The 11,993-nt window shown below is 40.3% G+C and overlaps 2 protein-coding genes across 4 annotated transcripts in view; one reads left to right on the plus strand and one right to left on the minus strand.

Moving 5' to 3' along the window:
• Nucleotides 1-1,427, minus strand: part of thap7 (THAP domain containing 7) — an 8,080-nt gene extending 6,653 nt beyond the window's left edge. The window contains exon 1 of one of the 3 annotated variants that reach the window (XM_032536235.1): nucleotides 1,354-1,427. The gene's annotated coding sequence lies outside the window, so the exon portion shown is untranslated. Of the gene's footprint in view, nucleotides 1-1,245 lie in introns of all 3 variants that reach the window. The other 2 variants (XM_032536238.1, XM_032536237.1) reach the window with 2 other exon arrangements.
• Nucleotides 1,428-2,604: 1,177 nt separating this feature from the next.
• Nucleotides 2,605-8,677, plus strand: LOC116702095 (tissue alpha-L-fucosidase). Its single transcript, XM_032536244.1, has 8 exons — nucleotides 2,605-3,169; nucleotides 3,299-3,433; nucleotides 4,572-4,709; nucleotides 4,817-4,922; nucleotides 5,031-5,231; nucleotides 5,648-5,838; nucleotides 7,775-7,874; nucleotides 8,112-8,677. Exons 1-8 carry the CDS (start codon nucleotides 2,829-2,831, stop codon nucleotides 8,244-8,246), a joined length of 1,347 nt encoding a protein of 448 aa, XP_032392135.1. The 5' UTR covers nucleotides 2,605-2,828; the 3' UTR covers nucleotides 8,247-8,677.
• Nucleotides 8,678-11,993: the final 3,316 nt, after the last annotated feature.

Below are 11,993 nucleotides of genomic sequence, written 5' to 3' on the forward strand. Positions count from 1 at the left end.
ATAAAGTATAATCTAATCTAATCTAATCTAATAAGATGTTGAGGCTAGTGCTGGGCGTCGTAATATGGAGAAAATCAATATCACAATATTTTTGACCAAATACCTCAGTATTTATGCCGCAACGATATTGTAGTGTTGACTATTGGTGCTTTCCCAAAATATTTACACAATGAGATTTTTGATAATCGTCAGTAATGTGGATATAATGGCTAAGTGGGTAAAAGCAAATTGCTTAAATCGTATAAAAATTATACCCACATTACTTATTTACTTATTCATTTTTACTTATCAAAAATCTCATTGTGTAAATATTTTATTACTGTAATATTTTTTATTACAGTAAAGTGATGTAATTTTCTACTATTTATATTAGTAAAGTTACAACAGTTTAAGTTAAGAAAATTACATCAATTTAATGTAATTTAGCCTTTAAAACGAGGAAAAGACAACACTTTTACGCTTCTAACGTGAACAAGGGGCTAATCAGTTTGAGAAAATAGATATTTATTTTATTCCCACAATACATTTTGAAAATCAAAGACTGTTGTTTTAGTTAAGTAAATTATTAATTCAATTATTATTATAAAAAAAAAAATCGGCATTCACATGTAAATATACTACCAAAAAAACACATATTTCATATCATTAGCATTTTTATCTAGAATGTTCCTCTGGGTAGATTCCATCTAACGTCATAGCGTCACTACACGTTAAACGGTTTAGACCCTATTTTTTTTTTTTTTTTATCTCCATACGTTTGTACACTTGTTGTTCAGGTACTAGTATTGCTTACGTGACTCTTTGTATACCGCACTTTGTCAATTAAAATAAAATTATAAAAAAATATTTGATGTTATCGGCTTAGGGGGGGGGAAACCGTTGGCACTTTAGTGTCCTCAGAGCTGGACCGTAGGCATGTTACGTTGCGGCCAAGCAAAACGCCTCGGAAAAAAACAAACGTCACGTTAGTAATTCGCCTGTAACGTAAGATTAATACATGAAACGTTGCAGGCTATTTAAAAAGCGCTGCTGTGCTTCCAGCGGGATTTGAATCCCAGACCCTTCGTTCGACTGAATTAAAAAGAAAAACTATTAATTTTCGTGTATGAAACAGGGAACCATTAGTAACCTAACTACCATGCAGTGGCTGTCACATCGTTTTAATGCTGCTAGCAACATAACTTTGCCACGCTTATTTTGGACCATGTAACAAGCTAGCCAGGTGCTAGCTAGTAAAAAGCTAACCTGTTTCAAACGTCGTGGATATGAGGCAAGTTCCAGTTTGCGGCTACGCCTTTCTGTCAGAGTTCAGTAACGCTGAAATAAATGATTCATAAATACCAAATATATTACCCCTGCGCTCCGGATTTCGACCTCACGAAGATGGCTGATCCCTTCCTCTTCCACCTTCTTCCTCCTTTTCCTCTTCCTCCACTTTTTCTAACTAAAACTTTATTTAAACCATGCAGCATACTTAAAGGAACACTAGTTATAATCATAGACTGTATATTATATAAGTAAAACAGAAAAGTGTAGAACAAATTAAGTCAAATGTACATTGGACCATGAGAAATGTATCAAACACAATTCCAGTCTTAATTGGCTTCTTAATCTTAATGTAATAGGGAGTGAACAGGCTCTGGATGTAATGAACTGTATTACGTAGAGTCTTGTGTAAAAGCATGCGTTGAGTACGCTACGAAAAACCCCATAGAAGAGCGAACGTAAGCCGTTCCATGCGGTTCTATCGTGGGCTAGTTTTCATTTTTTTGTTGTTGCAGAAAACAAGAATCTGTTGAACTCGGGGACACATGGGGAAGTCGCGAGATTTAAGTGAGTTTGAGCGGGGTATGATAGTGGGGGAGCCCGGCGTGCCGGCTGCAGCATCTCGGAAACAGTGAACCGGTTGGGCTTTTCAAAGACTGCGGTGTCCCGAGTTTACAGGGAATGGTGTGAGAAGCAGAAAACCTCGAGTCAGCGGGGGTCATGTGGGAGAAAACGCCTAGTCGGTGACAGCGGTGAGAGGACGATGAAGAGAGTGGTGGAAGCTAACAACCATGCTACGGTGGGGCAGATCCAGGCTATGTACAGCAGCGGGCAGGAGAAGCCTAGCTATCTCACTCAGGAATATACCCGGCGAACCTTGAAGCGGCTGTGTTACAGCCACAGGCTTCAGCGGCTGGACTCCACATTCGTTCTGGCCGGGCTGGACGCTGTAGCTGTGCACACATCCTGCGAAGAACAGCTGGAGACCTCCGCGGACCCTGTGTGCAGCAACGTGAATGACCCGGCATGATACCGTTAGTAAAGAACTGGATACCTTGCAAAGATAACGTCCTATTTATTCCAAAAAAATGGGAACGTTGCTCACTGAGCGCTTTTCTTTAATTAATAGAACTATCGACAGGTACAATGTTGTACTGGTTAGTGATTTTCTCATATCCGTCTATCCAGAATATTGTTGGATAGTTTAAATCCATTCATTTAGGACTTCTACCACTGTATCGTTTGTAAATAAGTTCCCATGCAGTTAAATAAAGTTGTAATAAAAAAAACAGACGGTGTCATGTGATAATGCATGTGATTAGCTAGCTACAGTCATATGATGGGAAATTGCTACCATAACAGTATATGGCTTTATAACAGCTGTAGTGGGAGTCATGACCATACAGAGTGTAAAAATAAGTTTATGGTCACAAAAAAAGTAAAAGCAGTCTGTGAAAACATATCGGCGCTAAACTGTGTGACTTAGTTAGCTAGTTTCCTTGTAGCAAGCCGTGCGCGCAGTCCAGAGGAGTGAGCAGGTAACGTACGGCTAACTTGTGACCATGCTAGCCGTGTCTGTCCTCGTCGCTGCTTTAGTTTGTCAAACGGCGGCTCGCTACACTGCGGACTGGACGAGTTTGGACGCCAGACCCCTGCCTCCATGGTACGACGAGGCCAAGGTGGGGATTTTCGTCCACTGGGGTGTGTTTTCTGTCCCCGGGTTTGGTAGCGAGTGGTTTTGGTGGCACTGGCAGGGCCAACAGCCTCCGGACCAGAAGTGTGTGAGCTACATGTCAAAGAACTACCCGCCTGGGTTCAGCTACCCGGAGTTTGCTCCCCAGTTTCAAGCTCAGTTCTTCAACCCGGGGGACTGGGCGGACATTTTCAAGGCTTCTGGTGCAAAGTGAGTGTATTTCTTTAACTAACATTAACCTAAATGTAAGGACATCTTATAACTTCCGGTATCGAACAGCTGCTCTTTTACCGACTATAGTACCACATGCACGGCATGTTAACGTTGCCCTCATTGCAGATATGTCGTCCTGACTGCCAAACACCACGAAGGATTTACTAACTGGGAGTCTCCAAACTCCTGGAACTGGAATTCAGTTGATACTGGTCCTCACAGGGACCTAGTGGGAGACCTGGGGGAGGCAGTGCGCAACAGGTGGGCCATCAAACGTCATGAGTGAATGACAAGAGTGTGATACAACATGTCCTGTTCAGGACATTTTAACTGCTGCTTTCCTCCAATTTGGTCTGTTTTTCAGTAGTGTGTGTGATGTATTACCAACCTGACTTTTGCACAAGACATTATGTTAGATAACAGTCAGGTCTAAAGGGGGCTTCCCGAGTTGCTACTCACACTTTACACCCTAACAGTTGCTTGGGTCAAATATATTTAAAGACCATAAATAAAGTTGGATTGGTGCATCCACTCTAGATATCAAGAGAAATGCCCGACACTTAAAATACGATTAAATCACTTAAAGATTGTGTGCTGAATTTTGTAGCTTTTGCATTTATAATGTCATTGAGATTAGTCCGACCGAGAAAGAATTTTTAAGGCTGATACAAATGTTTGGTTATTTAAAAATCCAATATTCCGATTATATTAAAAGGAAGAAAAAAACAAAACAGAAACACGTAACAAAACGTAAACCGATTTCCCTAACATTAGTTATTTGTAGTTATTTGAGTTCTCACTGAAATAATATGATAATAATTTGTTTTATTGTCACAACAGAACAGAGGAACATCAATATATATATATATATATATATATAAACTATATATATATATATATATAAACTATATATATATATATATAAACTATATATATATATATTAGTTCTGATATATATATATATATATATTAGTTCTGATATATATATATATATATTAGTTCTGATAAATAAAATGTATAAAAATACAAACTTAAGATATGAAACTTAAAGTCCTTTGATCAAAACACAATAACTAAAGAAAAAAATCAGTGTGTCTAACAGGGACACTAGGTTGTAGAGCGCCCTCTGGTGGACAACCTATGCAACGCCAACACTCAAAACATGGTTGACCATCTGTTTGTTTTTTCAATATTCATTTATCATAATCATTTATTTGTGATTCTGAATGATTCTGAATTATAAAGGCTGATACCGATCGTGAAATGCCTATTATCGGCCGATAATATCGGCCCGCCGATAAATCGGTCGGGCTTTACTTGATTATATAGTTTTAATTTGTTTTATGGATTCTGATAGTAGTCATTGACAGAGCCTAACGTTTTTAAATTCCTCATTTAGGTCATTGCACTATGGACTCTACAACTCTTTGTATGAGTGGTTCCACCCTCTCTACCTGCTTGACAAGAAGAATGGATTCAAAACACAAGAGTTTGTGTTGAATAAACTTCTCCCAGAGCTTTATAACATGGTTGTAAGGTCAGTAACACTTAAATTAGGCCATTGTGCTTGTATGAGCTACAATCACATGTCAATACAACTTAATGGCAGTGTATTTAAACCTTTGCCTTCCTTTTATTTTGCAGGTACAGACCTGAGGTGATCTGGTCTGATGGGGACTGGGAAGCACCTGACACCTACTGGAACTCCACCCAATTCCTGGCATGGCTCTACAATGACAGCCCTGTCAAAGTAAGTATTTTTTAGAACATGGAAGCGATACTGTTATAACTGTGCAGACATGCTGTACATGGACACAACTATTGTTTCAGTATGTCCCCTTCCTTGTCTTCCATGTAGGATACCATTGTGACCAATGACCGATGGGGAAGTGGCTGTGCCTGTAAGCATGGTGGCTACTATAACTGTGAAGACAAATACACTCCAGGCCAGCTGCCCAAGCACAAATGGGAGAAGTGCACATCTGTGGACACGTTTTCCTGGGGTTACAGGCGAAACATGAAGATTAGTGAACTGATGAACTTGCCCACTATCATTGAGGTGAGAACCTGTGGTGGTATAATTTGATTACCAAATCTGTAATGATAGCTTGGAAGGTTCCGCTTTTTGGCTCTCATACATGTAGAATACAGATCGTTTCTGCTTCATCTGTAATGAACAAATTTCTGTTAATTGTGGCTGCGTTAATTGCTAACATAAATCTGTCATAGAAGGCAACATTCCCACAGGAATCAATCTAATCTAATGAGGGAAGTGTTGCTTTTTTTAATCCGTCCATTTGCTGATCCATAATTGCCTGTTACAGTCATGCGTGCCTTAATTTTGCCATCATTGTCAAGCGAATACTGCTCCAAAATGAGGCACATGATGTGTCGGTCATTTTATTTTTCAATTCTTACAAGAATAAAATTGAGTGTGACGGACTGATTGTCATCCTCCTCCTGCTTCTGAAACAGGATCTGGTTCACACTGTGGCTCTGGGTGGTAACTACCTTCTGAATGTGGGTCCCACACCTGATGGGATGATACCCGCAGTGTTTGAGGAGAGACTCCGGGGTGTTGGAGCCTGGCTCGAGATCAACGGGGAGGCCATCTACGCTTCTAAACCCTGGAGGGTCCAGTACGAGAACACCACTGTACCAGTCTGGTAAGAAGCAGAGGGAGAACAGAATCCCAAGTCTGGGAATTCTTGTTGTTCCAGTTATTTCTAATGAAAATAACTGCACGTTGTTTAGAGGACAGAAGTGGACTGAAAATAGTGTTTACAGACTCAGTTATAAGTATTATTTACAATGCACTTAAGTGCAGAACAACATTTGCATAGATCATGTTCATTTGGTAACCCTCCTTGATCTACTCGGCTTCCCAACCCAGGTAGCGAGGTGGGTTTGACCAGGGTAGACTGGGGTCAATTTCAATGGGAATTGCGCACAACCTGGGTTTGCTTACAGCCGGGTTGGGATAAATGATGTGATTGGTTGGAAATGACAGTGGGGCAGTCGTCGCACGTCGCCGCCTCTGCCGCACACTTTGAATAAACAACATCATCATCTATGTCTCACTGTGCTTTATGCTGAGTATTCACCATAGACTGGATTTAACTGGGATGTTCACAGGCCGCTTCAACAACAGCAGAGCGAAGCGGTTCAATTCATGTCCGAACAGAGCGCTGACAGTGGGTGCCTAGAAGTTCACTTGTCTGCTTTTTGCAGAGCGGTAGCAGAGTTTTACAGGCAACACTGGCTGAACAAACAGCCTTAGAGCGTAAACGGTATGAAATGAGTTTTGTTTATTTCTCTTTGTCTGACACCCGGCTGCAGCCTGCAGTTAAGAGCGGCTGTTGGGTAGTGTGACTCGCTCTATTTAAAACAAATAAATAAATAAATAAAAATGAGTCGTGGAGCCAACAGCAAAGCCCAACTTTACTTTTTTACGTGTTTTAAATCATCTTAAAATAGTCCAAAATCGATACTAGAGTTAGGGCTGCTTGATTATGGAAAAAATAATAATCGCAATCATTTTGGTCAATATTGAAATCACAATTATTTAACACGATTACTCATTAACCTTTGGATATAATGGATAGTGTCCAGGCTAAAATCTTTTAATGTCCTTTATCCACAGAAAGAATTTTTGGATCGGAACAAAATCTGTTTTACTACTGTTCAGCTTTACAGATATCGCACATAACTTTACACAGCTACTGAACATTTCCACATACATAACACAGTGAGTGAAAATGGGATGCAATACTATGACCACTACTAGCCTACTGTCATTACTAAAAGTGCCAAAATATGAACAATAATGTTGCCCTTTATTTATCTCTCTGTACAATGAGGGATTTGAGTAGCTACAGAACAGTAGTTGTGTTGGGGTACAGGTGGACTGACTGAGTATGTGATGTTAGCTGTCCTGTTCACTGAATTTGACATGAAAGCCCCGCCCATTTCCAGCACTTAAGGTAATTGTTATGCATTGGTCCCGGGTGGACCCACGTGATCTATTGTCATGACCAGGGTTATACCCATGTTTGTCTTTATCCTTCGCGTTCCACTTCCAGGATTGCTCCGGTGCTGCAGGGAATTCCGCCGGAGGCATGTCATTTCTGTTTCCTTCCAGACAGCTAGCTAGACTATCTCCAATCTGAGATTGAGATTCTGATTGGTTTAAAGACATGCCATTAAACCAGAGAGCACGTTGTCCTCCCATCCCTGAAGGCTATGTGGAGTAGCCAGACCCTCCTTCACCGCGCTTTGGAGGAGGGTCTGGCAAAGCGAGACTAGTCCCATGTAGACTGGCTTGATTAGAATTTCCAAAAAGAAGGGTTGAACCCTGATCAGGCAACCCTAGTCCAACCCTGGTAGGTGGTGTGAAAGAGGTATGATTGATTTAATAAAAAAAGAATTGAGGGTATCTTACCTTTTTTATAGTGGTAGTAGAGATACAGATGCATGCAGGGAAAAAGAGAGGGGGATAACAAGAAAGGACTTTGGGGTTATGTGGTATGCTTTGTAACCACTCAGCTCCGGTAAGCTCTGAAATTGAGATTGTTGATGCAATTATCGTCTCCACTTTTCTAGGTATACATCTAAAGGGACTGCTGTCTATGCCATCATGACAACCAAACCCCCCAAGCTGACTTTGCAACTATTGGGACCGATAACGTCAGCAAGCACTAAGGTAACGGGACTAACAATGTTGTCTGTTGTTTTACAGATTATTACAACGCAGTAAAGCCTTGACAGAAAGATGTGACCTGTAACCTTAAATACAGAAACACGTGTAGCTGTTATTATCACTCACTGTCCACAGCATCAGTGTTTGCAACCAGCTTTATCTAATTTACAGAAAAGATGTAGGCATGAAATGTAAGAAGAAAAAAACAACTAAATCATTGATTTTGGGTCCCTTGTCCAGGTGACCTTGTTGGGGAATCCACATCCCTTACCCTGGTCCCCGGTCTACCCCAATGCTGGTCTTACTGTCCTCCTGCCTGAGCTGCCCTATTCCCCGGGTCAGGCCTGGACACTCCGGCTGGATGGCATCAAGTGAGCCTTAAACCCCAGAAGTGTTCACCCTCTACAAGGTTGAACATTGCGAATTTGTTCATCTCAGGTTGCCATTATGTTTGTGGGATAAGGGGAAACGAATGTACTATGGTTAAAGGGACAGCACGTGTGTAATGGATTAGTATTTTAACAAAATTGAAAGAATGGAACTCTTTTTAATGATTCCTATGTAATCTGGGGTGTAGAGATTTAATGAGCTACTGTCTCTTAAATGTGTAAATGCTTTTTTAAATTTTTTTTATTAAAATGAATGGGTATAAATGAGAAGAGGAATCTTCTGTTCAGCATGTGATGCTTTCCTGGCAGCTTCTCTGCTCTCTGATTGCTGTTTGAAAATGAACACTTCTGTTTTTATTTTAGTACCGTGGGCTTTGAAAGTGGCTGAATAAAAAGTGATTTGACTTTTCTGATGAATGGTGTTGTACAGTGTATATAAGTGATCTTCAAGGTTCATGTTATTCTGAAGAGGCTCCGGGGGAAAGCTCAGAACTTGGGGTAATCTTTCAAGATATATTCAAATACTGTTGTTCCTGGTCCATTTTATTAACATTTTCCTTTAGTACCCTTAGACTGTACAGTTTTAAAATCATTGAAATCCCTTGAAGCAAGGTCAAGAAACAAAGTTGTCTTACTCTTTCACGTGTCTAATGGCGCTCTAAGCATCCTTTAGGTCTCATCACTTCAGGATTTTTTTTGAAAGCTGAGTTTCTGTAGTCTCTCGGATAAGATATTTCGACCTCGAGTGCTTTTTGTACTAGGTAGTATTCTCACGATTGGGAACAAGATGACACGGGTACTTCTGGATGGCTGTTTGGATGTTCTTTGCGGCACTTTTTATTTTCAGCAACTCCTTTTTAAGTGCTTGAGGATTGCATCAGTCGTTCACCTCTCACACTTTTAGATCTGACTATCTACCTGACCTTTGGTTGGAACCTGCTACTTTTACCGTGAGGCTAATGCTACTTAAATCTCAGCAGGACACTTTATATTCAGTAGCAGCAAGCTACATCTGTGCAGTTCTTTAAACCAACTATCGTGTGGAATGGACAAAAATCCCCCCTGACTGTGTCCGTCTGAGTGGAGCCGTGACTGGGAAGAGTACGCCCGCAGGGACTGGGCATTTGTCTCAGAATGCCAGTGCTAAATTGTTCTCTGTCTCGTTTAACCTACCTTAATAGATGTGTGTGTGCTCTGCATTTCATTTGCATTGCAAATTTCAACAGGCATAGAGAGAGAGAGAGGCGACAAGACAAGAAAATGGAAATTCTTTTTGGAAAATGCTTCTTTGACCTCTGCTTTGCATTTTAAATGGATGCTGCTCATGTGGGTTTGCACTACAAAAAAGTGTACTATTAGTATCTATTGGTCCTTTTAGTCTTGCGTACAGTGCCAAATTAATATTAATAGGCTGAGTTAATGCAACTAGCTTAGGAAAGAACATTGGAATTTTTAAAAATTGAAATGTGTTTTACTCTTCAAGGACAGTTGTAAAGTCCCTAATATGTATTTTTTTTCAATTAGCTTGTTAGGCCTACCATTAGCAATAGCATCTTGCATAACACACATTTCCATTAAAGTAAAAATTCAACATTTGGATGAGAAGATTGACACCGCTCTCATGTCTCATTCAATTTAAATATAAAGCTAGATGCTTAGCTTAGCATGAAGACACGGCGAGCCTGGCTCTATCCAAAATGCAGCTCACATTTTCACAAATTCTGCTTAACAGTTTACAAAACCTGAATCTTAAAAATGACACTTTGATTTTATGGTGGTGATGTGCTGTCCGGGCTACGCACAGTGTCTCCATGGAGTCTCCACTGGTTACCTGGCAACTGCTTAGAACCAGGAAATAGGCCCATAATATCATTTACAAAAATGTTAAGCTTTTGCTTTAAAGCCCTTCCTTTACTCACTGGTTACAGTCTATGGTCTGAAGTGGATGTCTCTCGGTCAGGAAATGGTGATGTCACATGTCCAGTACTACGGGGACCAATCAGAGATTAGCAACATTTGAATTAAAACCTGATGACAGTGTTTTGCTCGTTTACTTATATTGCCAGGCCACTGTCAACTGTTTTCGATAGTTAAACTCTTCATAACCAATAACAGCAACTTGGATTGTTGCGTATTTAGTCATGGATATTCCATATAACAGAGAAAAACTTGATATTTGACACCAAGTTTTTAAGGAGATTAAGACAAACTTGACTGACGTAAGAATTCAGTGCTTAAAACACTCAATAGAGTCAGAAATCAACACAACAAAAATGACAAAGGAGACACAGCACCCCTCGTTTAACTCGCTAAAATAGCTTTATAATAATCATATTAATAGTAATAATATTAGCTATTAGAAAATGTCTTGACAACGTTGACAGTGTTACATTCTGTGTTGGGGTAAACCACGTCACAGTGTGCCTTCTCTCTGGACTGCGGCGCTATCAGACGTGCTCCTTTTGACACACGTAGACCCATAAAACATACAAGATCAATAAATCAATTTGTATGTACAAAATGAGAACAACACAACAAATAGAATCGTGATTTACGCTCCACTGTGCATCGCCCCCTTCACTGCCGCCCATCGCCCCGTCGCCGTGCTGTTCTCGTGCATCTCGTGCGTCCACCGGTGGCACTGGGAAATAAAGTTCACGTCTTACGGCATCGCTATTGCTATATCCTCCGGTCAATTGTTTTTATTGGAGAAAACAAACAAAAAACAGAAGCATTTCATGTTTTGTATGTACAATATGCTGTCTTGGCACTGAATCCGACGTGTACAAAACAAGAGTAAACTCAAGGTAAAGCTGAGCTTAAAGACAGAAAAGCTTGCTGTGTCAAACCCGTTTGATTAAAACTCATAGTGTTCAGTGAGAAAGACATGAGCGGAGGAGGAGAAGTGGAGAGAGTAGACACAGAGGGGCTATTTAGTTTTTGCTACATTATAGAGTAGAATACAGAGAGTGGAGAGACTATCAGTTTAATGTCCATGTGGTTTTCCTCTTGCGGAACATAGAGTTGACAGTGGAATACGGAGAAATAAGGTCCCAATGTTTCAATCTTCCAGTCAGTCCATCTGGTCCCCACTTCCTCTTGTGGTGATCTCTCCTCATTGGACTGTCCCTCCTTGATCCAAGGGAAAAATGTCTTCCCGGGTAAATTGTCAGTTTGCTTTACTTCTACTCCGTCTCTTTAGTAGCAGCGATTTGAGACTTGTCATTGTAGATTTCACTTTTTTCTTTTTGTTTTATTGTACACACGACTCGCCTTTGAATACAGAACAATGTCTACCCATAGCTAAAATCGACAACACCGTTTATAATAATGAGACTGAAGGCAATAATCATACTGATAATAATATTGTAATAACAATATGTGTAATATTGAGAATAGCAATGTCCATTGGCAACAGGTATTAACACTTTTGTAAACGTGAGAGTGGCAGGGTGTTATTATTTGTTTTGTTAATTACACAGTAATTGCTCACTTGTCTCCGACCCACATGGTTACCTGTGTGTGTGTGTGTGTGTGTGTGTGTGTGTGTGTGTGTGTGTGTGTGTGTGTGTGCGTGTGTGTATAGCGTAAAGCAACATTACAGTGTAAATACACACACACACACACACACACACACACACACACACACACACACACACACACACACACACACACACACACACACACACATATAATTACACCTCAGTGCTAAAGGCACATTGGAGTTTCAGTT

Source organism: Etheostoma spectabile, chromosome 14 (genome assembly GCF_008692095.1).
Source record: "Etheostoma spectabile isolate EspeVRDwgs_2016 chromosome 14, UIUC_Espe_1.0, whole genome shotgun sequence".
Taxonomy (NCBI): domain Eukaryota; kingdom Metazoa; phylum Chordata; class Actinopteri; order Perciformes; family Percidae; genus Etheostoma; species Etheostoma spectabile.

Excerpts from the sequence above, each read along its gene's own strand:
- LOC116702095 (XM_032536244.1), top strand. The coding sequence starts at position 2,829 with ATGCTAGCCGTGTCTGTCCTCGTCGCTGCTTTAGTTTGTCAAACGGCG. Across the intron at positions 3,170-3,298 it reads TTCAAGGCTTCTGGTGCAAA|ATATGTCGTCCTGACTGCCA; the intron begins GTGAGTGTATTT and ends CCCTCATTGCAG. Across the intron at positions 3,434-4,571 it reads GGGGAGGCAGTGCGCAACAG|GTCATTGCACTATGGACTCT; the intron begins GTGGGCCATCAA and ends TTCCTCATTTAG.